The sequence below is a fragment of the Anser anser genome, assembly GCF_964211835.1.
Source record: "Anser anser genome assembly, chromosome: 1".
NCBI classification, from domain to species: domain Eukaryota; kingdom Metazoa; phylum Chordata; class Aves; order Anseriformes; family Anatidae; genus Anser; species Anser anser.
Genome location: NC_139720.1, coordinates 103,239,389 through 103,267,123, shown reverse-complemented (window position 1 = coordinate 103,267,123; position 27,735 = coordinate 103,239,389). Strand labels below are relative to the sequence as shown.

General features: G+C 38.2%; 1 protein-coding gene across 10 annotated transcripts in view; it reads left to right on the top strand.

Annotated features, from left to right (window-relative positions):
• Positions 1-27,735, top strand: part of CRACR2A (calcium release activated channel regulator 2A) — a 79,574-nt gene that overhangs the window by 44,675 nt on the left and 7,164 nt on the right. For 8 of the 10 annotated variants that reach the window (XM_083824883.1, XM_083824881.1, XM_083824877.1 and 5 more), the window contains 10 exons: positions 1,883-2,070; positions 4,024-4,095; positions 6,964-7,009; positions 7,827-7,918; positions 9,356-9,680; positions 14,137-14,269; positions 16,656-16,737; positions 17,801-17,915; positions 19,554-19,655; positions 24,656-24,732. In XM_083824883.1, coding sequence (XP_083681009.1) covers positions 1,883-2,070; positions 4,024-4,095; positions 6,964-7,009; positions 7,827-7,918; positions 9,356-9,680; positions 14,137-14,269; positions 16,656-16,737; positions 17,801-17,915; positions 19,554-19,655; positions 24,656-24,732 — 1,232 coding nt within the window. The remainder of the gene's footprint in view (positions 1-1,882; positions 2,071-4,023; positions 4,096-6,963; positions 7,010-7,826; positions 7,919-9,355; positions 9,681-14,136; positions 14,270-16,655; positions 16,738-17,800; positions 17,916-19,553; positions 19,656-24,655; positions 24,733-27,735) is intronic. The other 2 variants (XM_083824884.1, XM_083824876.1) reach the window with 2 other exon arrangements.

The window sequence follows — 27,735 nt, the reverse complement described above, 5'->3', positions numbered from 1 at the left end:
AAACTATAAGAAAATATTTATTGTAATTTTGTAATGATTTTAATATTCTCCTTTTTTTTTTTCTTTTAAATGTTTAAAGCTCAATTATCAACCAGCAGCTCTGTAAAAGCCTTTTCCTGTGGTTGTCTAATATGTTTGTGTTCTTAATTGGTATAAAAACACAGAAACTCTTCAAATGTTTACACTCAGTTTTAAGCCTGGTCTGATCACATAACACTGGATGAAACATCAAAAAGTTTTATCTTATATATACCTTATATATCTTGGAAAACAAAACAATTCTGCGTTATTTTCTTTATTATTATTAATCTAATTTTATGGTTTCTTTTTTTCTATATATTGCATTGTTATTGATAGTATTACAGTTTGTAAATTTTATTTGTATTTTCTATTATTTATAATATCCTCTGCACCCTTATGAATTTGCTTAAGTCTCAGCAAAAGTGCTTTGGAAGGACAGGATCTTCCTATTACTATAAAAATTACATTTTTATGGAAGGGAGTCTATGTTGTACAAATGGAATTCTCTGCTTCTTATTGTATGATCAGTATTTGATTATTTTCTGTTATAGCTGCCTACTCTGAATGCTTAACTCAGTGTTATAGACAGTGTTTTTTACATGTATTTTTCTAATTCCTAATAATCACCTCTGAGATGGACTCTCATCCTTCCTCAGATCTGCTTTTGTAATACTATAACCCCACCATTTTCTGATATTACTCTTCATTCATCTAGATATCAATGTGTGCTAGGTTAGCTTCTGCCTGTCTAATGTTTGCCTAATACAGAAAGCACTGTGTCACTTTCACCTCCTCCTCTTGCATGGAAATATACTTTGACAATTAAATCTATTCTTGGTAATGGTAGCATGGTTTAATTAAAATTGCCACACCTGATTATATGAAAGAACCTCTTGGGAATATACTTTTTTTTTTTTTTCAAACTACATTAATAAATCTCTCTTTTTTTTTTTTTAATCTCCCAATATATTTAAATTATTCCTGTGGTGGAAATGATTATCAAAAGTGTGAAAGGAAACTTACAGATGAATTCAGTGTTGTTTCTGCTGACTTAGCCAGAGGGAGGCTCCCTTTGAGGGTCATCTGCCTGACATGACTGAAATACTGATCTGATTCCATATCGACTGGTCTTCTGGAGGCCAAGGTTCCTTTCCCTAGGCCTTTTTGCTGGCTACCATGATCCTGAATTGTCAGCTTGCTCCCATACTGCGTAACTTAGACACAGCACAAGGTATTCTCATCAGTGTTCCCAAATGTGACACAGAAGGAAGCACTGGAGACAGAGCATGTCCAGCATAGCATCCAGGGTAATGAGACTTGTATTAGGTAAAGAAGGTAGGTGGGAGCCAAGGAAAGTGCAGGAGAGTTACTTTGCTTCTCACTTAAAATGATGAATTCTGTGCTGATGGGAGTTCGATCTTGGAAATCTGAGTGAGAGGTCCATAAGAACACATCAGCATTCAGAAGCATTCAGAAATGCAAATCAAATGATAGGATTGTTAAGAAAGGCATAAAGAACAAAACAACCCCGAACTGTATAATACTGTATAAATGCTTCATTGTTCATTTGCACCTAAAATAAATAGGGGGTGGGGAGGGATTTGCAGCTCTGATAAGCAGCTAATTACACCTTTTTGCAGTTTGATCTGGTGCATTTTTGAAATGGATGAAGTTCAAGGATAGAGTAGAAAGGTTTTGTTTTAGTATGGCATAACTATGTCTCTATGGAGAGCACCATATGTACTACATTCACATGATGGTTTTGGCAGAAATAGCTTCCCTATTCAGCTAACTTCTAAGACTTGAATTGAAAAGCCTCAGTTAGTTATAATACTTTCTCTTCTCTTTTCTTCCACCCCAGTTGGAGCAACAATGTACAGAACTTCTCAGTGGCAAACAAGAAACCAAAGTAGAGAACACCAAGCTGAAGCTGACTAACCAGGAGCTGCTGGATGACCTAGTGAGAACTTCTCATGATCTGCACTTGGCTCAACAACAGTTACAGGTTCTTCAGGAGGAAGCATCAAGGCTACACGAGGAAAAGGAAATGTAAGTCATCAACTGCTGTGGTTCTAGTGCTTTTGCTTGGCATGCCGGTGAGTTTCTTTCTCAGGGTGCTCAGTGTTGTGATTTGAACTTGTGTTATAAGCAGAAACCATCAACGAAGCCAGTTCTAGTCACATCTCCCCATGTAACTCAGCATGTTTTTTGTTGTAGCATGCTGACTTCTGCAGAATCTTTTGCTGCTTCTTCAAAATGTGAATGTTCTCCTCATTCCCCCATTTTTTGAGGTTGCTTAGAATAATAAAAAAAATCACCTAAACTAGTTTTAAAAGTATGTTTTAGTTTTGAAATACCAGTGAAATTAAAATTAGTTGTGGCACATTAATCCATACTCCTCAAAGCTCTATCCGTCTGAAGTTCACTTCTCCAAACATATTGTGACTATGAGACAACTAGGACGTACTTCTTCTGTCCATCAAAAGCAAGTCTAGTACATCATTTTTGACCAAGGAGCTTGGCCAGCAAGATAAAAGGCAGCTTATGCTGCTAAATTAAAGCTCACACAAGGCTTTGTGGTGATCCAGAACCATCGTTCTGTTGAAATGTTTTGGATCTCAGATGCTGAATGTAAAAATATTTTTCAAGAAGAAATACTTATGATTAATATTTTGAAGGGTGAAAATGGCCTTTAAGTGACAGATCAACCTGTCTTGTTCCAGCCTTCTGCAGAAAGGGAAATATACATTACATTGAAGTTATAATTTGCAGAAGGGTTCATTGGAGGCCTTCTAATAGAAAATGTTTTTTCAAAAATGATCAGGGATCTGTAAAACTCTCTTGTTGCCAGTGGAGAGCATATGGATGACGTACAGTGGTGTGCATATCTTGCTAGAAGAAATAAATTTCATCAGTCAAGTATGTAACTCAGAGTTGTGGCTATTTGGCACATTTCAAATGTCATATTCTTTTTCTGTTAAGCATCGTGCCAAACTCTAGTTAGTTATCACTAATTTATTTTTTCTTGAAGGTATAAATGATGAACATTGTTGATAAATGATTGTTTAAAAACTGGCACTGTTTTTAGAAGCCTATTTTTAGGTTTGCATATTTGATGTGTGATTTGGCAGTAGAAATATTCCTCCTCAAGGCGGTTTGTTTCCTCTTTGAGGCCTCTATTTTCAGATCCAGAGCAAAGACTATGATATGATCTGGTTTTAAAACTACAGAGAAAATCAGCCCAGTGGTCAGACTGCTGAATACTACTACAACATTTGCAAAGTACTTTGGACTCAATAGTAGTTTATGGAACCAGATCTCAGCCCTACTCAACTGTACCCGCAGTGTTGTTTTAAACATATGTATCAGTCTGGTAAGACCTGAGTTGTTGAAGCAGGTGTAATATTCAGACTGCACACAGGAAGAACTTCACAGAACAGCAGAACACATTTAAGGCCAGACACCGTTGCATGAAGTTAAAGCAAATGGTGTAAATATAGTACAAATATCTGATACTCTGCATTCAATGTTTAAGGTTGTACAACTATTTAAGTCATGAACTGAAAATAACTTTTAGGGATTGGAGATGTGAGCATGACCTGTGGTCCAAGCAGGAAGATAAACTCTAATTTTGGATAAAATGTAAAACGTTGCATGGTCTTCAGCGGCCATGAATAAGGATTTCAGCTGTATGTCTTCTCTGAATGATGTGTCAGTATCAACATATATTAAGGTCCTTGGATGAAGAAATTATAAACCCTCTATCTTTTTTAAAAAGAACCCCTACTTCTACCTTTGCTAACTTAAGCAGCTGTGATTCTGTGTGCCTTATGCTAAATAAACTTCTTTTCTTAAATTAGTAACCAGTCATACAGAAAAAAGTCTACAGGTTTGGAGAAGCTGAAGTCTGAAATGTGGATACTCCCCGAGGGAAGCAATAGGTGTTTTTAGCCATTTTGCTACCATGGTTAGAAAAATTTTCCATATTTCTTTACATTACAGGGAAGTATACCGTGTGACAGAAACCTTACAGAGAGAGAAGTCAGGACTTCTGAAACAGCTGGATTTCTTAAGGTAATGCAAACCTTACTTTCAAGAACTTCTTACATCATTCTAAAGACGTACATTAAGGGATGAAATGATAGTAGGTTATGTATTCAGTTTATGTGTCTCAATGGGATCTACAGAGTGGCCTCTGTAAGAATAGGCCAGGGCCTTCCCTTTGATGGACACAGCTGTTTTTAGCCAGTTCTAGTGGACCTACTGCAGGACACAGCTGAGCCCAGTAGCCAAGCTGATGGTACCCCTTGGAAAGCATATTTAATAAAGGGCACAAAACACTGTGCAGCAGTAGAGAGAGGAATGAGAAAAAAGATGTGTGAGAAACAATCCTGCAGACAAAATGTCAGTGAAGAAAGAGGGGGAGGAGGTGCTCTAGGCCTCAGAACAGAGATTCCCCTACAGTCCATGTAGAGCCTATACAGGAGCAGGCTGCTTGCAGAATCAGTGACTAATGGAGAGGAGCCCCATGCAGGAGCAGATTTTCCAGCAGGAGCTGCAGCTGATGGAGAACCCATGCTGGAGCAATCTTTTCTTGAAGGACCATAGCCCATAGACAGGACCCACAGTGGAGGAGTTTGTGAAGGACTAGCCTGTGAGAAGGACCCCACCTTGCAAGGGAAAAGTGTGAGGAGGAAGGAGCAGCAGAGAGGAACTGGTGTAGATTGACCACATTATCCTGCTATCATTCCCTGTGCAGTGCTTGGGAAGAAGTAGAAGAGTCATGAATGGAGGTGTGAGTTTCAACCTGAGAAGAAGGGGGAGTGTGGGACTGTGTTTTTATTTTTTTCTTCATTTCTTACCATCCTACTCTATTTTTAAGTGGCAATAAATTTGATTAGTTTTCCCAAAGTTGAGTCTCTTTTGCCTGTGACAGTAATTGGTAAGTGCTCTGCCTGCCTTTATCTCTACCAATGAGCTTTTCCATCGTATTCTGTCCTCCTCCTGTCCTGTTGAGGAAGGAGCGTGAGATACTGCCTAGGTGGGCAGCCGGCAACCAGCCAAGGTCATCTCACCATAAGATAATGAAACAAAAGGTAGTAAGATGGGTACAAAAGGCAATCTAGCTTTTAAACCCTATTCTTAGGGCAGTAGAAGACAGTAAATGTGAGAGATGTTCTTTGTTTTGGCAATTTGGTAACTGGGACAAGCTCCTTCCATAAGTAAAATGTAAAACAAAACAAGACTATGAACTGTTCTAAGCTGGCTTTGTGGCAGGAGCCTGGCCACTGGAGACTTGAAGCTTGATAAAAATTTCTGTTATTTCTAAAGTGATGGAAATACTGCCAAAATGAAGACTCTTACCCAAATATGTTTATCTGTAAAATTACATGAAAATATAGCCAGCTAATTTTCTCTGTAACATTTGTGTATTGAAAGACTTCAAAGTTTGGAGTTGTGTTCAGACAATTGTAACCCTTTTTTTAATAAGCAGCAATTTTAGTTTTGTTTGTTCACTGTCTATAGATTGTACTTGCCTGTAGGCCTTCATTCACTACGTTTAGTTCAGGAGCTCTGATTTAAAATTTACCTAAAATGCTCCCATGGTAAAGTTTGAGGAATTTGCAGCCTGTTTCCTGTAGGCTGCTCCATGTGGGATGGTGTTGCCTGTTACTAGTAAAGGGGCAATAGACAGAAACATTCTATCAGTTCACCAAGGCTGCAATGGCACCTCAGTCTCTTCTCTGGCCAGGACAGCAATAGATGGAGACAAAGAGTGATGTACTGAGCAGGTGTATTGTCAGATTTCATCAGAGCTGGCTGAATGCCTGGAGTCTACATTTCTTGATGTTTTCATGTCTTCTGCATAATGAATGAAGCTGGATGTTCTTCTAGAAGGACTTTTCCATGGCTGTGTGATGATTAAAAAGCTTATGGGCAGCTAAGCTCCACCAAACCGCTCTCTCACTCCCCCTCTTAGAAGAACATGGAGAGAAAATATGATGAACAAAAGAAAAGCCCATGGATTGAGATAAGAGTAGTTTAATGACAGAAAAAGAGAAAGTGAAGGCCATGCAGAAGCAAGAGACGAAAATTTTTCTCTACTTCCCGTCAGCAAGTGATATTCATCCATGTTTTGAGAAGCAGGGCCTCAATATGCACAGCAGTTGCTCGGGAAGACAAGCACTTTCATAACTAGAACCCCAGATTCTGCTTCCCCTTCTCCAGCTTTTATTACTAAACATGACGTCATACAAAATATACCTTTTGTCAGTTTAGGCCAGCTGTCCTGGCTATGTCCCCTCTCCACCTCTTGCCCATCCTGAGTCTACTGGCTTTTGTGCGTTGGGAGGAGTTGGAGAGGCAGCCTTCATGCTGTGCCAGCATAGTTCAGCAGTAGACAAAATATAGGTGCACTACCAGTGCTGTTCTGGCTACAAGTGCAAAGCTCAGCACTATATGGCCTGCTGTGGAGAAAGTTTCATCCCAGGCAGACACAACTATAACTTTCAGAGGGATGTAACTGACCTTCAGAGATCTCACCAGATGAACAGAGGTGGTGTTCATTACACCCTCTCCTCATTAAGAAGTCATGTATACTGTGAAAAGCTTTAAATATTCTAATTGAGAGTAAGTAAAAGCATATTGACTAGAACTGATTTTGATGTATTAAAGCATTTGTTTTGATACAGTACAGAATGAGGGCCAGATGCCAGCTGGCTTTGATTGGTATAGCCCCACCGAAGACTCAGTAGCCCAGACAGGGAGCTGACTGTGGTACGAATATAAATAGAGCATGATTAAGGGTGGAGATATGCCAAATTAAAGTGCATTTTTCTTGCTTTTTACACAGTCAGCTGTTCAGTCTGTCTGTTGATGTTGAGTAGAAAATCCAGAAGTTTTATATACTTGGCCTCAGTGTTTTGTGTTCCTTCTTTGCAGGGAGAGGAACAAACATCTCAAAGATGAACGTGACATATTTTTACAGGTAAATACTATTATTTTCAATCCCAGTGTTGAACAAATACATATAAAAACAGCCTTGAAATATGGGTATCAAAAGGCTGTGAAGGAGATAGACTTGTGCTACTCCTTTTTTTGCTCCATTCTTAATTTATATTGTGTTCCCTCTTATGTGAGCATATAATTTTTAAATGTACTGAACAATTTTTAAGAGCTACATTTTTGGAATTATAAAGGTGGAGCTATCTTAAGGAAGATGAACCTATTTTATAAGAAGCTAGGGTTGCAATCATGAGAGGATGAAATAAACTAAAAATGGAACAATTACATTGAGGTAATTATTCAGTCAAGAGTAGCTGATCTGAAGCATTCACAGAACAGTACAACATCTGAGTACTTGAATCGGTACCTGAATATCTGTCAGTATTGGAAAAGAGCAGATCATATTAGCTTGTCATCCAGCAGCAGAGAATGATCCCCTAAGAAGTTCCAGAAGTACCGTGGCTTCAGGAGACTAAGACCACTTAGTTTACAGTTATTTGTGTTCTTATCCCTACAAGAATGTGCTAGGGTAAATTGCCATAGATCTACTGATATTTTTCATGTCATTTTGCGGCTTTATTGTGGTTCACTTTGTTTGCAGAGATGATTAATTCTTGCAGGGTCTGGCATTTCCATGTTCTGATTATCTATCAGTCAGAATTTTAAAGCATTTATGCCTCTAGGATGTTTTTTCTACATTTTTTCTGTCATATTCATTGCATTATTTCAGCATAAGTAATGAAGACAGCTAACCATAATGAGCAGGAGTAAATTAGTAAAAGTATTCTATATTTGTGCAGCAATGCAAAACAAGTGCTCGAAAAGCCAGCTGGAAGCAAAGAACAGGGTCTGTCATTGGGAAATACATAGAAGGCAATGTGCTGCCTAATAGGTAAGAACTTTTTCATTTATTCCCTAATTCTTATTTAAGTATATTAGGCTTATATAATGGTGTAGGATAATTTTTTCCAGTATTATTTCCTTCCGATATTACTAAGCATTTGGACTTTTCAAAGCATGTATTTTTAAAGTGTCTTATTTTAAGATTGATGTGCTCTCTAAGAAATTTGGAAATAAAGAGACAATTTTTCATCTAAAACAAGTGTCCAGTCTCCAAAGGCAAGAGACTTCTGCAGTTGTGGGTGATGGGAAGCACAGAAGCATACCCATTACCCAGTGCTGATGTGGTACAATGTCCTTAGGAGGTCCTTGAAAGTGTATGCTTCCTCCCTTCTCATTGTAAGCGACCAGTAAGTAGTCCAGTTGTAAAGTATGGGAAGTTGAACTAGTGAAAAATGGGGAATCAGCTCTCATCTGTGTGACTGTGAACTTGAAATCAAGAGGAACAAGAGGGTGATCTCAGTGAAATACTATCATATTTCTTTTGAGGCAAAAGGAGCTAAAAAGAAGACTGCTGTGTCACTTGGAAATAGCAGCTAAGACAATATCCTCACAAGCCCAAGGTCATGAAACATAGGGAGAAACAGGATGCAGAAATTAACTTTTGTAAGTTCAGTACTAAGAAGTGGAGTGTGATTGGCAAAAGCAATCATGGCCCAAAAATCATGTAAAAATTTAGATGGGGAGGGACCTTTGGATGTCTGTAGTCCAACCTCCCTCTCAAAGCAGGAATAACTCCAGAACTAGATGAGGTTGCCTAGGACCTTATCCAGTTGAGTTTTGAACATCTGCATGGAGTTCCAGAAGCCTTTTGGGGAACTTGTTCCCTTGCTGCACCAGTCTCATGAGGAAATGTCATCCCCCTTATCCGATCAGCATTTTACTTACTGCAGCTTGCTTCTGTAGTCATTACACATACCTGAGAAGACTCTTTTTCACTACCCTTCTGCTTTTGTAAAATCCCCACTTAGCCTTTTTTTTTCTCCTCCCTTTTAAACAAACCCAGCTCCCTCCTACCTGCAAAGAGAGAATTAAATCACACGTAGAAAGTGTCTGGACTGACTGGTTGTTTTATTTTTCCAGAATAGGCAGATGTTTGTGTGTGTGAATGAGGAAATCGCAATAGAGAAATTTACTGTAGCTATTCCATGAGGTTAGAAATGAGGCTAAACTTATGTTTCTTATTCTGGTTCAGGTTTCCCCTGGAAGTTATTAGCTTTCCCCGTGATACTTGTACTTATTAAGCACACTATATACATGCACTTTGTGTGATGAACTGACTTTTCAGTAGATGCTAGACTGAAATAAGTATGCCTGCTGCGAGTAGTAACAACATGGGAAATTAAATTCAGTTATACTAGGAAAAAAACAATAGGAATCTAGGCCCGGTATATTTTTTGTAATCTACTTACTTTTTCTCTCTGTCTAGCTATTCATTTGAAGATGATGTTTTCAATAACTCATCAAAAAGAATGAATTCTGCTGGATTGAATGGATTTCCCTCTGTTGAGCCTGATGCTGGAGCCACTGGAGGAATGTCTAAAGCATCCCATCTCCAAAGAATAATATCAATTGAGGAAGATCACTTACCCCAGCTTCTTGATAAGTCGTTTGATAAGCAGCTGAGCAAACAGACAGAAGATGAGAGTACTTCTTTTGAGATGGAATTAGATAAGAAAAACACAGAACCATCAATGGAACACTCACCACCATCTTCTAGAGGGCAGCCAGCAGGGAAGGAAGCACTTTCAAATGTAAGGGAGCAAAGGACCTTGGAAAACATGAAATGAAATGGTGTTGAAGGGGTTACCATAACATATTACTCCTAGAATCTAAAATTGTTTAGTTTTCTCTTTGTAAGTAAAGTCCAAAAGATTAGGCCATTGCATGAACAGGGAGATGGAAATGTACTGAGGATTAATTTTGAATGTGCAAAGAAGGGAACCTTGGCCTAAAGAAATGGTAACTGTAGGCAATATCTTTTTATGCCTGTAAAAGCAAAAGCCAGCAAACTAGTAACATATTTCTGGACAGATTTGTTGAGTATTAGAAAACAAATTATGAAGGACTGTTTAGGAAAAGTGAAGTTAAGCCTTCTAATTAATGACAGAAGAAATCCACTGAAGGGTAGCAGTTGTCCAAAAATGAAGCAACTGTCTTTTAGACATTTAAATAGAGAAGTTGCTCTTTTTTTTTTTTTTTTGGTCAAAAAGTGGTGTTTCTTATAATCTGATAATTTTCAGTCAGCTTTGGTAGCTGTTACATTACCAGAGAAATGATGAGATAAATATCCTTACTTTTTATTTATTATTTGAGAAGACTTTTAATTGGCAAATTGAAATCCAGATTTTTTCCAACTCTAGATTTTATGTGCATGTTAACAATGAATTTGCCATGCAATAACAATCTGTAAAACAATATGCTTGAAGGTACTTTTCTTTGTATTCTAAAACCCTGTTGCACTCCTATTGCTTCAGAGCTAGCTGTGCTTGTGATCTAAGTTTAGTATCATTGTTAAGTATTACTCATTGTTAGATTCTTGAAGCACATATTAAAAAGATTAAGGCATAGGAAAAATAGGTATGTTTGGTCATAATTATATAGTTCTTTTAGAAAAAGCAAGTGTATCTCAAAAACTATGATAGAATTATGCCATGGTTGCATAATAACTTCTAAGTGGTACATTTTAATAATAATAATAATAAAATAGGGCACAGAACAGGGCTCCAACCTTTGAAATGATTAATGCAACGCATACTTTTTGCTTGCTTTATGATTTATTTTGTATTGCATTTTCAAAGTATGGGATCATGGGACTTTGGTATAGCAAAAGCCAGGTAGATCATCAAGTCCAGCTAGAACAAACCTGTCATTTTGCTCTGTTTTAGCAGTCATGCCTTTTGAAAGCATGGGTATGAAATGGGCCTTCCCTCAGATCTTGTTTCTTTATTTAAAAAATAAAATAAAAATCCCACAAATGGATGAGAACAAGTAGGGGGGGAGAGAAAATAAGAAACCAGAAAATGTCTCCTGCCTGGTTGTTGAAAACATTTAATTTCAGTTTCTAAAGAAGCAATGTGAGGGTAAACAGGAAGGCTATTTCCAAAGATCACTTAGAACTGGGCATTATAGCTTTGTTTCTATGAAATGTCAACACATTACACCAATACTTAATTTGATTGTGGGGTTTTTTTTTTGGCTGCTCTTTTAAAAAAAAATAGTTAAAAGAAAAACACATCAGGGTATTCCTTTCTGATAAACTCTTTTTCTGTATGGCACTGAAATATGTGCATGGTCCTCTTGTCCTGCTGACAAGGCTGAAAGAATCAATCCTGAAACATTGCTTGTCTCCAGATACAGTGGAAGAGGAAAGGCTGCCAGCAACTATTCAATTGACAACATTCCATTGCTTGGAGCAGTTTGCAGGCTGTGTGTCTGCATGTCACAACTTTTAGTCTAATTAATTTTTGTACAGGTTTGCATTTCCTAAATGATGGCTCTTGGGACCCACTACTCTTTGACAGTGGGATTTAGACATCAGAAGTGATCTTTCTACATCCAGTGCTAGCACACTGATTTCCTCTCCTGACAGAGTGAGTGGGCTGGGAGGAGCAGTATTACTTTTTTCAGGTTAGCTCTGTGTATAATTTTCATCTGGAGCTCAAGAAAACTTCAGAAAGGTAAATCCCCACTTGCTGCATCATGACTTATGAGGTGTGAGTCTCGGGGACATATTTAAACTAGACTGGCTCCTTCCTTCTGCATCCAGTCCTTCTCTCCCCTCATGTCTTGCTGTTCAGGAGGATTTGCAGTTTAAAGTCCTGTAGGATATAGAAATACTTGTGCAGTGGTGGTGAAATGATTCCATAAAATTATTTTGTATGTAGTTCGCTCAGATATGAAGTCCAGTTCTTCTCTGTTTTGCACTAGGAAGAGGAAGGACCTGAGACGACCTTTATTTTTCAATTCATCGCCATCTGTTCTTGTAGTCTACATGGCTTTGTATTATTGCATTCCATGATCTCATTCTTTACTATACTGAACTCAGGCTCCTAGCTGCTGGCATTAAACTTCCTATTCACCAAACATTCACATTCACTTAGCTTATATTCCTTTATGATCTACTGCATCTTAAGGGAGAATAGAACCAATGTAAACTTTTTTTCTTCTTTCAAAAATGTCCAATTGAACAAGTCCAATTCTATCCTATGGAAAGTGGTTTCTGAAAATGTCTAAGAACTTGCAGCAACAGCTCTTTTATTTTGGGAGATAACAGTCAGGTAGAGCATGTTTCTAATGGAAGACTGTGAAAAAGAAGCTACAGTTAGCATAAGCAGAAATGTGGAAGAATCATGATGGAAATTAAAATAAGACCTTCTGTCCAAAGCCTCTCTCTGAGATGCAATTCCTCTCCCTCTGCTCTTTCAATATGGAATATGAACCACTGTGTTTATATGTACTGTCTTCCACAATCGTATTAAATTGCACAAAGCCAGGTATGTTGCTTGACCTGGCTACACTTTATATGAAGGCCACTTGAAGACACAGCTAGGGAAGCTGTTTTCAGACTGCATTGTAATCTGAAGAAAATTTACATTCTATTGCTCTTCCATTTTCCCATCAGCACTTTGTTGAAGTAGACTATAATCTATCTCATCTCTTTGTACGCAGTGTTCAGGTCTTTGAATCTTAATGCTACTGAGGAGTGTATGACCACACAAGTGACCATACAACAGACAAGTTATTTCAGGTCATATAGTACATTTATTTAGTTATTGTTCTCAGAAGTACCGTGAAAAGGGTGCTAAGCTGATGGTTGTATGTTAACTTGTTCTATCTCCCAGAGCACAAAGACTTACAAGCTATGAATGTTTTTCAGCAGAGCTGAAAATGTGCTTTAAATAGCACATTTATATAGTGTATTACCAGCAGCCTACAGTTGCAGTGGAGTTTGGCATTTTAATATAAAAGAAGTGGATAAAGAATCTCTGTATAAATTTCCCAAAATTTACAGCAGTGAATTAATTTTTTCATATAAAGGAGGACAGCAGCTCTTTTTTTTTTTTTTTCCATGTATTGCTTCTGCTTCTTTTTTGTAAGGCTTCAGTATATTTGTAGAAAAAATTTGCAATGCAAGGCTTTCAATTGTCTTGTTTGAAAGGACTGTCAGGCAAGGAATCCAGTTCTGATGTGTTCTTCAAATCAGCAGACTCAGGGATTCTACCTGTCAAATACCTGGCAGACCTCTCCTTTCCCCTTTTCTCCCAATCAAGCCAAAACCCAGAAGCACCCAAGGCCTTTCTCCTCTTTAGCAGCATTAAGAACATACTCATTATCTCCCTCCCATCTTTGCGCATATTAGGGCAAGAGGCCAGCTAGGGCACTCCCTGCAAACCAGTTGGTGTTACAGTTCTTTTTTAAGCAACTCCTGATCTATGTACAAAAAGAATGGACTTGAGAGTAATGACCTACTTGCCAGAGAACAACTAGTCACTGGATTCACTTAGCTTAGCCTGCAGTAAACAGCACATGGATAGGTAGAACAAATTGTTTTTCCTCCTGCTTAAAAAACTAAATGACAGAAACATAGCTGAATGTTAACAACCTGTTTAACTGGGCCTAGTTATCTTCCTGTCTATCTCTTTCCCCCCATGCCCCACCTGTAATTTTAAACAGATGTAGAAGTACAGTAATTCTGCAGAAGCTCTTGGCTCCATAATAGAGCAGGGAGAAGAGTCTGGTGGTAGATGACACATGCAGAAATTATGACTTTGCTTCTTTTATGTAGGTGAAGATATGCTGTTTCCTCTGTGTCATTGGTATAGGATGAAACTACTGAGCAGAGTTCTGTGAAGTTTATGGGTTTTGATTTGCAGGGGCAAACATAAATTATTTTGTTTTGGCTAATGTTGAGCCAATGTGATTTCATGCATTTTTCAATGCAGTTTCATGTGAAGGTATATATTCACTATACCCCCAGATCTCGGTCCAAATCACTGTGCTTCAAGTGATCTGGAATAATGCATAGCAAACAACCAAAACCCTGAATTATTTTAGGAAACAGAATATTGCTTTATAAGTTAAAGAGAACATGACAGGATAAAAATCTCTTCTTTTCCCATCCCAGTTAGCCTTTAAAACAAGGCAAACTGGAGACAACAGTATTTATAGTAAGAGCAGTTGAAGACTAATTTTTGCTCTTATTTGAAGGAGGAGGGAATAAAATCTGTCCCTGACCGCTTATTCAAGATAATTTTTGTCGGCAATTCAAGCGTCGGAAAGACTTCATTCTTAAGGCGATTTTGTGAAGATCGTTTTTTCCCAGGCACAGCTGCCACTATAGGTAAGTCTAAGAAACATTATTACTGTTATTAGAGTAAAATAATAAATAAATACTATAAATACTATAAATAATAAAAATAAATATGTGAAATAAATAGTTATAAAAGTATTATATTACTGTTAAAGATCATCTAGTTCCAACCCCCTGGCTGTGGGCAAGGACACCTCCCACTAAATCAGGTTGCTTAAAGCCCCATCTAACCTGGCCTTAAACACTTCCAGGGATGGGGCATTCACAACTTCTCTTGGCAACCTGTTCCAGTGCCTCACCACCCTCACAGTAAAAGAATTTCTTCCTTATATCTAATCTAAACCTACCTTCTTTTAGTTTAAAGCTATTACTCCTCCTCCTATCACTACACCTGCTGACAAAGAGTACCTCTCCTGCTTTCCTGTAGGCGTACTTTTAGGCACTGCAAGGCCATTTTAAGGTCTCCCTGGAGCCTTCTCTTCTCCAGGCCAAACAGCCCCAACTCTCTCAGCCTGCCTTTGTAGGATAATCCTATTGACTTCAGCGAAGCTAGAATTTCATTGTAGATGTCATTGTTTTGAAAGTGATATCCTGTCCTGTGGACTGCGGTGTACTGTACTATCCCACCTCCATATCCCATCTCTATCAATCCAAATAATATGACTTTCTTTTAAAGTGAAAGTAAAATATCTGAATTATCCTTAAAGATTTAGCATTATACAAAGCCCCAAAGACATATAGTAGACCAATATTTTCAAAGCTAAATGCTTACGTTGTACTTGTATTGCCTGAAGTTTTAAAACAAACTTTCAAAAGTCCAACACAGAATCAAGGTACAAAAACTAGTGGGTTTTGCAATGCAGCTGACTTACTGTAAATGAGCGGTTCATTATATTTAGCCTGTATTTATGCCTTACTTATCCTGCAGGATATAGAAAATGAAACTTTTTAGCAATAAAATATATTTAAATTAATGTATTTATCTTGCATTTGTGACAAGCTACGAAAATTCAGGTGACCAGTTCCTGTAGTTCCCTTGACTTATGGGGCAGATAAAGGCATCTGAGTTTAAATTTCTATTGGTATGTTAAATGTCTAAGTTCACATTACTGTCAGTGAAGATCTAAGACGTTAGTATGGGGATTTTAACTCATTTTGACACTACAGAATATCACCCAAAAGGGTAATACTGATATGCTTTCCTAGACTCTGAGGTCTTACACCGTGTGCACTTGCCTGGACCTTTCAGAGAAAAAGCATAGGGATGTACCTGACATTTTCATCTTTTGGCTTGCCATACAGTGATCATGCAAATGCAATGACAAGCAAGTATAGCTTTGATTTAGTTTTCACGTCAAGCAGTTTCACAGCTGTAGATTGTTATCTGGCTTTGAAAATACAGTTAAAAAGCAAACCACCTGGATAGAAGTTTGTTGTTGTTGTTGTTGTTTGTTCGTTTTTGTTTTTATGACATTTCTACAGAATAGTTCAAATTTCTTCCCTTGGGATACAAGCAATGAATATATCCTCCATCCATATTTCTTGATTACGCACTGAACAAACTCAGGCTTGGATGCTTCTTCATTAATGGCAGTGGTAAAGAATCCCATGGATATGGAAGATGAACACAAAGAAATTGTTGAACCTAGTGTGGTCCTTTTCAACCTGAATTATTCTATGATTCTGTGATACAGTACGGTGGGATACAATAGAGTGCACATTGTCATTAGGAGGAGGCAGTGACTGATTAAGATTATAGTTATTGTTATAAATATCGAGAAGGTACTTAGATCATCAGATGATGGAGGAACTGGTAGAAGATTCATTAAAACTTCAGATATTTTTATCTCACATCCATTTATCCACATTAAAATTAGGGGACAAAACCTAACTTAGTAAGTTCATCTCCTTCTCTATTCTGCGGAGAACCTCCTCTCTTCATATTCAGTCCATCTATCTTCAGCATTTAGCTTAAGTTCCACTGTCCCCTCAGTGTGGTACCTTGTGTTTTTCCACTAACTGTAAAAGATGTCTACATGGCTAGATGCAGACTAAATGATGAAATTTCAGACTACTGAAGTTATAAAGCATGAATTCCAGCTCAGACTGGAGTTGGAATAAAATAGCTCAGACTGCTTTGGACTATCAGGGGAACCTTTGACTCATGTACCCTGATTTGGAAAGTTACCTTATAGTTTTTATAAAATTAAATTACTCTGCTAACATTCAGTATTTTATTACTGAAGAAATTCCAGCAAATAAAAGCTCTTGCCTGATAGTTGTAGTTCATGGACGTAAGTTTTAATGTGATATTTATGTTGTTACCTTTCTGGAATTGTTGCTATTTCCTGGAATGTGTTCTCAAAGGTCATACTGAATATTTAAAGAGACAACTTATTGTGTATTTCTGTCACAGGTGTGGATTACAGTGTGAAAACCATCACAGTAGATAATACCCAGGTAGCACTACAACTCTGGGACACTGCTGGCCAGGAACGGTGAGAAACAGAATGTTTTGCTTCCTTGAAACGTCTGTTTAAAGATCAGTAAGCATGGACATAATTCTGCTTTTCATGAAAGGATCAAATATAGAAATTATTCCTAACAAAGCCAGTGAATTCACAGTTTAGATCCTTCCCTGGCAACAATAATGTGCTAATTTGGTGCTGAGTTATCCATTCAAACACTGTCAGTCTGTAAAAGAAATTCTTACTATAGCTCTTGAAAATGTAGTATGGTACGACTTCTTCAGGAGGAAGGCTGAATTTAAAATGTATCTGGAATTATTTCTATAGCAGAAATTGCCTAGATAGTTTAAATAAATAATATATATATATATATATTTTTCTCACTCAAGTAATCCCTTTCTGGTTCAAGATCTCCAAGGTTTTGTAAATTTTCAGTGGTATCTCCTCATGCATTCTGTGGTTTTCTATTACTAAAAGCAAGGATGATGATAACGTTTTGAGTTTCCTACGGAAAATGTGGGAAAACAAACAAACAGAAATCTGTCTACTTTAAGGCAGAACACTTTGTGATAGAGAAATTTCTTCTCCATGCTTAAAATGAAAGAGGGTAAGGAAAGTTAAGATGTGTAGCTGATTATCCAGACTAACCCAGAATTGATTAAAGAAGGCAGAGGGTACTTTTCCAAGCTCCTTCTCTCCGAAATATTTTTTGCAAAGAACTTATTTGCTGTTGCAGTCATTTCTGGTAGTAGTAGCCTCTGTAAATCTTCTGCTGAATGTGAAAAGGGGGCTGATTGAGTCAGGAAGATAGTATTGCTTACTATAGTTCATGATATGCGTCACCTTTCAAATAGTATCTTCAGTGAAGAATGGTATCACAGCTCCTTGCTTCTCAAGTTTAAGGAATTTTAGAATTAATATGTAAACAAAATTGATGTCATTTTAACCCATATTAAGACTAAATGATTAGAAGAAACTGTATGGCAACATCCCCCTTTTGTGGTGGGTGGGGGTGAATTACCGTACAATTTTACTAACATTGTCACATTGCTACTTCTGCTGAAGAGATGTATAAACAGATTCATACTTGCAGGTACCGAAGTATTACCAAGCAGTTTTTCAGAAAAGCTGATGGTGTCATTGTAATGTATGATATTACAGCAAAAGACACATTCACAGCTGTCAAGCAGTGGCTGATAAGCATTGAGGTAACGTGACATAACATTAATTCTAAACTTTGGTGTCACTATTCTCTTCCTTCTTTCAGACAGGGAAGATTAGCAGGGCAAAGCACAGAGAAGTCTGTTTCTTGCACTGTAACAATTACATTTTTGTTAGTGATTTTGGTCTGTACAATTGCCAATAAAGCTGTTTTAGAAACTCTGTATATATAACAATAATCACAGTTCCAAGATTTTAAGGACTTAAAATGAGGGCTGGGGAAAGTCCAAAACGGACTCCTTTACTTTTTCATAAAGGTTATTTAGCTGATGATGCACATCACTAACACTAGGAGGTGCTTTGATTCAATGATGATGGTCTGATCACTAACAGTTTAATAAACAAACTATAAACTTATAGTTTACAAACTTTATAGTTACTATATAAACCCATAGTTTATATAGTATCTACATTCAGTACTATAAAACTGGTTCTTAGTAGACAGTTCAGTTTCCTGGGGATCATCCTTTCAACTGCATGAGTAAAAATCATAGCCCATATGCCAGAGTGGCTTCTGTTAATTTTCTTTCTTTTCTCTCGGTATATTTCTGTGGCTCACAGAAAACATATGGAGAATGTGAGCAGCTGAATTTGCTTAGGGCCAAAGGAAAATAAAAATAAAACCTAGGCTGCTGCCATTAAGGACTGTGTTGCTAGAGAGAACAAAATGTGACTATCATTGTAAAGTGTTGCTTCTGAAAAAACAGGGAACAAATTGGCCTGCCAAGATCATTTAGACCTGTGTTCTAGTATAATGTACTGTTTTCTTTAAAAGCCAGTAGGTGCTTTTGCAAGTTAAGGACTTAATTTTTCAAATCTTTCCTAATGGGCATAGTTAATCCCCATTTGAGGAGCTCTACTGAGGTAAGAGTAGTAGCATGCATTTTGTAAGAGCTAGCCTTTGTTAATATCTGATCTTAACAAATCAATGGCTGTTATGGTTCAGTATGATAAAAGCTAGAGGAGTACTCCCATTTTTGATTAAGAAAAATTAAAGTTTATGGTCAAAATCTTAGTGGTTTTTTTTTCCTAGTTGTACTAGTTCACTCACCTTTACTGACTAATTTTGTTTTATACAAATTGGTGCTAAGTTGAAGACACACAGCCAAGTCCATTTCCTGCTGTGGCATTTGGACCACTATATGAATGTATTTGTTGTGGTAATTCTAATAATTTTCATTTTGAGTTTTAATTTGTGCCTATTCCAGGTATTTTTGTGCCTATTCTGTGTACCTCTCTACTATTTTCTGTAATTTATTTGGGGTAGCTGTACCCAGTTGTCATTAGTTTCCCATCCATGTAATTAGAAAAGCAGTGGCTATTAACAATGTCAAAGCCTGTGTAACATGATAGTTTTCTCTATCTCATTTTCCTATAGAGACTGATAGGCTTCTATGATGGCCTGTTTTAAAAAATGCAAAATTGGTGCAATCTCTAGCAGTCTGTCTTATTTGTGCCTTTTATCTGAATCTAATTCCTGATATGTTTGTATGTAAAGCACCACGCTACTATGTGATGTCTTAAATTTTTTCTTGCACTGTGACATTTGTCTCTTCTTATGCTCTTGGTCTGCATTTTTTTTTAAAGGAAAATGCTTCATTTGATATTTATTCTTCAATCTGCAGGAGGGAACAGGGGAGAATGTACCTGTGCTTTTGCTGGGTAATAAAACTGATAATGAAAAGGAACGGGAGGTCCCTAATGGAATGGGAGAGCATCTTGCTAAGGTACTATACTTAGAAGTAAAGTCCTTACAAAACTTGAAGGTGAAGGCTTTTAAATGGAGTCTGAAGGTATCTAAATTCATACAAGCACAGATTATTTTTAATCAGACAGGTATTTTTAAGGATGAGGAACCTGATAATACTTGTCAATTTAGGTGTCAGTAATGTTAGTACTGATAATTATAGTAGTTATAAAATCATCTAGATGAAAAAACAAAAGGTGAGTGGTGCCAAAGATATTTAAGAATTCATTCCCTCTCCTCTCTCCTCTCCCCTCTCTTTTTTCTTTGTGCTTTCTTTTTCTCTATTTTTCCCCCTTCTATTTTTCTCTCTTTTTTTTTTTCTCTCTTTCCTCTGTGGATTGATTCCTAACAGAAAGATAATCTGGGGACCTTTTCTCCCTCCTACCTCATGTAATACCACAGTAGACCATCTGTTATTCCCATGGATAGTAGGAGTAGAAAATGTGTTTACTTTTAGTATCTTTCCATCCAGTAGAGAGAGAAAATTAGTAGAGTTAACAGTCTGCATCTATGAGAGCACTGGTTTATCCATAGGCCACATGGATAGCATCGAGGGACTGCAAAGATACCTGTTTATAATTCCTGTATACTATGCCCATCAGTTTTTCTTTTGAATTTCTGTATACAATGCATGTAATTTGGATGCCAATGCCTCCAGAGTAGTCATTTATTTAGAAATAAGTCAGATCAGTGTTCATAAGAATTTAACTGAAGTGGTAGGAATATAGCTAAATTAAACAATCTGTTGGGTTTGGGTTTCATGTATGTACTTGTTTCTCCTTTGAAAACAGATTTACAGCTCTACTTGCTGGTGGTCAAGAGAGTTATTTAAAAAGTTCTGAAATGCAGTTGAATTGTTCTATAGGAAAGAATGCTGCCAGGCACCTCTGTACAATTGACAGATTGAGAGCCAGATCTTTTTTTATCCCATGTTGATTATTCATACAGCCATTTACAAGCATACCTCTTAAGTTCACGCCCATTATTTTGTTTATATAGGAGAGCAATATCAGCCTTGAACTTAATTTATCAAATTTTCTTCCATTAAGAAAGCTCTTTTCTTCTCTTGTCAGCATAGAAATGCAGTTAATATTGAGACCTTGTAGGCTAGGAGGGATTCCGGAGTGTAACACGGAGTACTTCTGTGAAAAAACAAGTGACACATAAATGCTAAATGGACAGAGTAGGTGTCTTACATGTCATTTAACTCTCTTAAAATATTGCACAAGTGAAACTAAGATGAATCATTCCAACATACAGAATGCGCAGCCCACCAGGCCATTAATTGTAACGTGTTACGCAAGAAAATAGAATATTTTACTGGAGTAAAATAAAATAGTTTTCAATTGAAATATGTTTATAATCAAATGAGTGGATTTGAATGACTCATCTGAATGTTTGAATGTGCTGTTTGAGGGAACTAAGGCAAGGAATAATTAATGACAATTGATTAATTTAAAAGCAGCATAGACATAATTAAATTATAACAATGTGCTCACTGAACTAATAATAACCACATATTTTAATGAAATATTAATTCTTGATAAATGGCAGTGTGATTCTTGTGAAACCACATAAAAATATCTCTATTAGTGAATGCAATTAAGTTGTTTATTTTATGAATAATTCCATGAATTGCTCACAAATATTTGCCCAAAATACAGGGGGCTAGATGCTGAGCTGATACAAATATGCATAACCATATTATGTGAAAATGATCATGATATTATGTGAACCTGGTCATGCAGGAAAAGAATCAGATGAGCTTGTCCACCCAGAAATCCATCAGTTTCCATGGACTTTTTCCAAGGTTTCACAGGGTGTGATCATTTTTACCTAACTTTTTCTGAAGTCAGAGTAATGTGTACTTTCAAAGGCCATTCCTGCCCAGCTGTTTTAGCTCAAGCTTTGCTTTAGTCCCAGATCTTACAAGTCAGTGTACTATAAATTCGGGCAGGACCCCAAGGGCTCCCATTACAATTTATGTCACAAACCTTCTTTGCAAGGCAGGTGTCACAGTTCATTACTAAAAGGAAGAATGGCATCGTGAAGGGGAGAACTGTCTATTCCTCATCATTTGAGAAGACTGGTAGGTGCAGCATGATACCCCAGGAAAAGGAGAATAGAATGAGAATGGGGATTCTGGACAGTATCGTAGGGAACAACAAGGCTGTGATGAAGCTGATCTGTAGTTAGATGAATTAAAGATAGGTATCATGATGGTAAGGAGAAATAACTTTGCAGGGAAAAGACACAGACACAAAACAAAATGTTTACATGTAGTTCAAGACTGACCTGATGGAAAACACCTGAAACTCTCTTGATAGAGCTAATGCAAGTATAAAGAAAAATAGACAGAAAACGGCCAGTCTATTTGATTTTATTTATTTTTTAATAGAAGATCCAGAATGAAATCTCCATTTAATAAATCTCTCTTTAGCTTGATTCACTGATCAAGAAAGAGTTCATATGAGGACAACAACAATACAGAGTGTGTTCAGATCATAATATGGATAATCCCAGAACAGCCAATCCTCTATTTGAGTGGATTGGTGTAATCATTGCTAATTATTCAAATAAAATGGCTTATGATACAGGCATTCAGGCAGCATGATTTTATTTTGGCCCCGCACAGTCTTCCTGAATTATCTTAAATGGGCCAATAAGTCCTTCTGTATCTCTATTCCGCAGCTATAAAACAATATGATAATGCCTTTGCCAGTCTTGTCTGTGCAGACTGTGTAAGCTTCATAGGATGAGGACTATTCTCAGAATCACGGAATGTTAGGGATTGGAAGGGAGCCTGAAAGGTCATCTAGTCCAATCCCCCTGCTGGAGCAGGAACACCTAAATCATGTCACACAGGAACGCGTCCTGTTGGGTTTTGAAAGTCTCCAGAGAAAGAGACTCCACAACCCCCCTGGGCAGCCAGATCCAGTGTTCTGTCACCCTCACTGTAAAAATTTTGTATGTTTTCATACAGTGTTTCCTTTATTAACCTGGCAGTACCATTGGTATACAAATATTGCTAATGAAGGGCATATTCTTCTTGGAAATATATTAATTTACAGCACAGAAATTTCCCAGCTCCCACTGATAATCATTCCTTTTCTTCCTTGTTCATTGGATATTTTCTGATTTATGTATAGCTCTTTAATTAATTGCCAGTGGTCTGCCAGGTTCAACGGCTAACTCCCTAGATGGAGATGGAAGACATTTCTGCAGTGGTTAATTATATGTCCTGCCTTTTGCTACATTCTGAGTGATGACACTTAGCATTTCCAGGCTGACTTCTCCTCCAGAGAAGGATCTGTTTGACAGACTGACAGAAATAGCCAATTAATATCTATTAAGTTTAAATTGTTATCTCTGAAAAAAATTGCTCTGCCACACAGCAGTTGTCAAAAACTCCATTCAGATTCATGCCAGCATAAGGTGTGTCATCACTGAGAGTTCTCCTCATGTGAAATCTGTTGTTTGCAGGGAAGAAAGATGTAGGAATAGCATCACTTTCTACATCATTGACTTAAATTAGTTAGATACTGACCACAGTGATTTTTCTATTTGAGTTCTTATCAGTTGAGCAGGAAAAAAAAAAAGGAAAGAAAGTTTACAGAAAAAAAAAAAGAGTGTAAATTTGATTTCAAGCTTCTGCTTGTGTTTCCAGTAAGAAATTTGAGCAGGTCAACATTCAGAACTAACATTTCTTCATTTCTCTCCTCTCCTGGTTTGTGCTTTTCTGACCACCCAGAAATGACTATAAGTGGTTAAACGCGCTTGTAGTCATTAGTTTGGTTTATGTGTCATAGGTTTGGTTCATGAGATTAAACCATATATATATTTACAACATATTGGAAACTGACATTTGGTAACACTGAATCCTTTTTTACACCTGCTAAAATAAGATACCATATTTATTGTTATGGAAATTACGCAAGTCAATCACCATAATAGCATTCAACTTAATGTTTCCACAATGTTAGAAAGCCAAAAAAAAAAAAAAAGTGCATAAAATATGCATACATGATTTTTGTTTCCTGAGCTACTGACTTACTACTTTGAATTTTAAGTCACTGTCATAAATAGCAAGAAGACGCACAGAAAAGTGGAAAGTGAATAGAAGGTGGAAATACAGATACATAAAAAGGGCATGTAATAATACCATTGAAGGTAGGTGAGCTTCAGAATAATATCTTGTGCAAGAAGTCAGATACCTGCTTTGAAGTGGATAATCTGTCATTCCCTCCCAAATCAGTTGCCATCACTGATTGCAGGTCAGGCTTTTGTGCAGATGACCTCTTGATTTTATTGTGATAAGTCTTCACCCGAAGCACGGATAATGTTGCTAGGGTTTGATCCTTTTATCCGCTGATCTTAATGGCAACGCTCCCCGAGCTGCAAAACCAAAAGTGCAGGCTGTCTGGGAAAGAAGGTGCAGAAAAATTTCACAAGTACAAAAAATGAAATAGAATTAATTAGTTGTTATTTTTTGCTGAGGTTTTTAGCTTGTCATTTGACTGCTGGAAAATATTAGTCTCAAACTGTTGAGTGCAGAAACGCTACTGATGAAGCTTTCTGAGATTAAAAAAATAAAATTGCTGGAGTTATTTTCACCTGAATTTTCAGGCACTCAGTGATGATTTAATTGCCTCATCATCACAAGGAAAAGTTTCAAAACTTCATTACCTTGCAATGTGTGTTTGCATTTCAGCTTTTGAGAGATCAGGTTCTTACAGTGAAGGATACAGTACAGAACAAATATCTGTTAAAAGACACATATAGTTGGAGTGGGGGCACACTTAGACTTGTTTTCTTTTGTTATTCTTTACTGTTAGATGTATAATAAAAATGATGTTTCTTTTTTCCTAAAATGATGTATTTTGGTTTATTTGAATATTTCAGTGTATTTGTGTGGCTTTTTTTAAAGTGAGTGAGAAGTTGTGCAAAATTAATTGAAAGAGTCTTTCTCTTTGATCCTAGGACTACAATTTAATTTTCTATGAATGCAGTGCATATTCTGGGCACAATACCAAAAAGTCTGTGCTTCACTTAGCTAGGTAAGAAGAAAATACAATCTAGGAATTCTAAACATGCCTGACTGTTCCTTGTCACTGAGTGAATTTTCTTTGCTAAATTAGTTTGATAGGAACTTATGGTGATGAATTCTTTGTTCCTTTTAAATTGTTCTGTAGCCTGACCCTGTTGTGTTCCAACTGAGCAGTCACTCAGGTTCACACAGATTTTCATGTAAACTAATGAGGCTTTACATGGACCCAGAAACACCTGAGGTGACGCTAGGAAAACTGAGGGTCTTGGGTGTTGTGATAGCTCTTGCAGGAAGTTCTTGGAGGTTTGGAGAAATGAAAGCTGCTGAGTCCCTGAAGTAGAGCACTGGATGTACTTTTTTCTTTCCTCTGCTCATTGCAGTTGTCTGCCTCAGGGCTTGAAGAGATTGAGAGGTGGATTTTTGAAGTTATATTGTCCCACTCTACTTTGTGTTGGTGCAGCCTCACCTCGAGCACTGTATGCAGTTTTGAGCACCACAATATAAGAAGGATGTAAAACTATTAGAGTTTTATGTCTAGGGTAACAAATATGGTGAATGGTCTAAAGGGGAAAGATGTAAAAGAAGCAGCTGTGGTAACTTGGTTTGTTCGTCTTAGAGAAGAGAAAGTTGAAGGCTCACCTCACTGCAGTATTACAATGTCCTTACAAGGGGGAGCTGAGAGGGAAGACACTGATCTCTTCTCTCTGGTGACCAGTGATATGACTCAGGAAATAGCATAGTCAGGGGAAGTTCAGATTGGATATTAGGAAGAGGCTCCTCATTGAGAGGGTGGTCAGGCACTGGAACAAATTCCCTGGCAAAGTGATTATGGCACCATGCCTACTGGAGTTCGAGAAGTTGCCTTACAAGTCTGGTGGCCTTCTACAATGGGGTTAAAGCATCGGTGGATAAGGAAAGAGCAACTGACATCATCTGCCTGGACTTGTGCAAAGCATTTGATACTGTCCCCCATGATATCCTTGTCTCTAAACTGGAGAGGCATGGATTTGACAGATGGACCACTTGGTGGATTAGGAATTGGCTGGATAGTCACGTTCAAAAAGAGTTGCGGTCAACGGCTCAATGTCCCCGTGGAGATCAGTAACAAGTGGAATTTCTAAGGGGTCAGTCTTGGGACTGGCACTATTTAACTTCTACGTTGGTGGCATGGACAGTGGGATTGAGTGCACCCTCAGCAAGTTTGCTGATGACATTAAGCTGCATGGTGCAGTCGACATACTGGAGAGAAGGGATGCCAACCAGAGGGACCTTGACAGGCTTGAGAGGTGGGCTTGTACAAACCTTGTGAAGTTCAACAAGGCAAAGTACAAGGTCCTGCATCTGAGCTGGAGCAATCATAGAATCATTAAGGTTGGAAGAGACCTTCAAGGTCATCTGATCCAACCATTACCCTACTACCAATGTCACCCAGTAAACCATGTCCCTAAGCACCAGGTCCAACCTCTCCTTAAACACCCCCAGGGATGGTGATGCCACCACTTCCCTGGGCAACCCGTTCCAATGCCTGACTACTCTTTCTGAGAAAAAATGTCTCCTAATTTCCAACCTAAGCCTCCTCTGGTGCAACTTGAGGCCGTTCTCTCTAGTCCTGTCACTGGTTATCTGCAAGAAGAGGCTGACACCCAGCTCCCCACAACTTCCTTTCAGGTAGTATATTCTTTCTAATACTACTCTCTATTTTTCCTTCCATATTTTTCCAAATAGCTCATTGGATTATCTTTGCAGATACTGTATTATAATATACAGCATCTTCTAGATCCCCTTTATTCCCTTTTAAAGATAGCCATTATTTTCACCTCTGCAACCTTACACTTTACAAGTTCTCTGAGATCATAGAATAATAGAATGTCCTGAGTTGGAAGGGACCGATAAGGATCTTTGAGTCCAGCTCCTGGCACCACACAGGTCTACCCAAAAATTCAGACCATATGACTAAGAGCACAGTTGAAACGCTTCTTAAACTCCAACAGGCTTGGTGCAGTGACTATTTCTCTGAGGAGCCTGTTCCAGTGTGCAACAACCCTCTCAGTGAAGAACCTCTTCCTGATATCCAGCCTAAACCTCCCCTGCCTCAGCTTGACACCATTCCCTTGGGTCCTATTGCTGGTCACTAAAGAGAACAGATTGGCGCCTTCCCCTCCACTCTCCCTCGTGAGGAAGCTGTAGAGCGCGATGAAGTCTTCCCTCAGCCTCCTCTTTTCCAGGCTGAACAGGCCAAGTGACTTCAGCCTCTCCTCATATGTCTTCCCCTCTAGGCCCCTCACCACCATTGTAGCCAATTTCTGGACACTCTCCAACAGTTTAATGTCCTTTTTGTACTGTGGTGCCCAGAACTGCACACAGTACTTGAGGTGAGGCCGCACCAGCGCAGAGTAGAGCCGGACAATCACTTCTCTCGATTGACAAGCAATGCCATGCTTGATGCACCCCAGGATACAATTGGCCCTCCTGGCTGCCAGGGCACACTGCTGACTCATATTCAACTTGCTGTCAACCACAACCCCCAGATCCCTCTCTGCGGGGCTGCTCTCCAGCGTCTCGTCCCCAGCCTGTACATATGGCCAGGGTTGCCCCGTCCCAGGTGCAGGACCCGGCACTTGCTCTTGTTAAGCTCCATGCGGTTGGTGATTGCCCAGCTCTCCAATCTGTGCAGATCTCTCTGCAAGGCCTTTCCACCCTCAACAGAGTCAACAACTCTTCCAAGTTTAGTGTCATCGGCAAATTTGCTCAAAACAATCCCAAGCACAAATACAGGGTGGGCGGAGAATGGATTGAAAGCAACCTGATGAGGACCTGGGGGTGTTGCTTGACAAGAAGCTCAACATGAATCAGCAATGTGTGCTTGCAGCCCAGAAAGTCAACTGTATCCTGGGCTGCATCAAAAGAAGTGTGGCCAGCAGACTGAGGAAGGTGATTCTCCCTCTCTACTCTGCTCTCATTGAAACCCCACCTGGAGTACTATGTTCAGCTCTGGGGCCCCTGGCACAAGAAG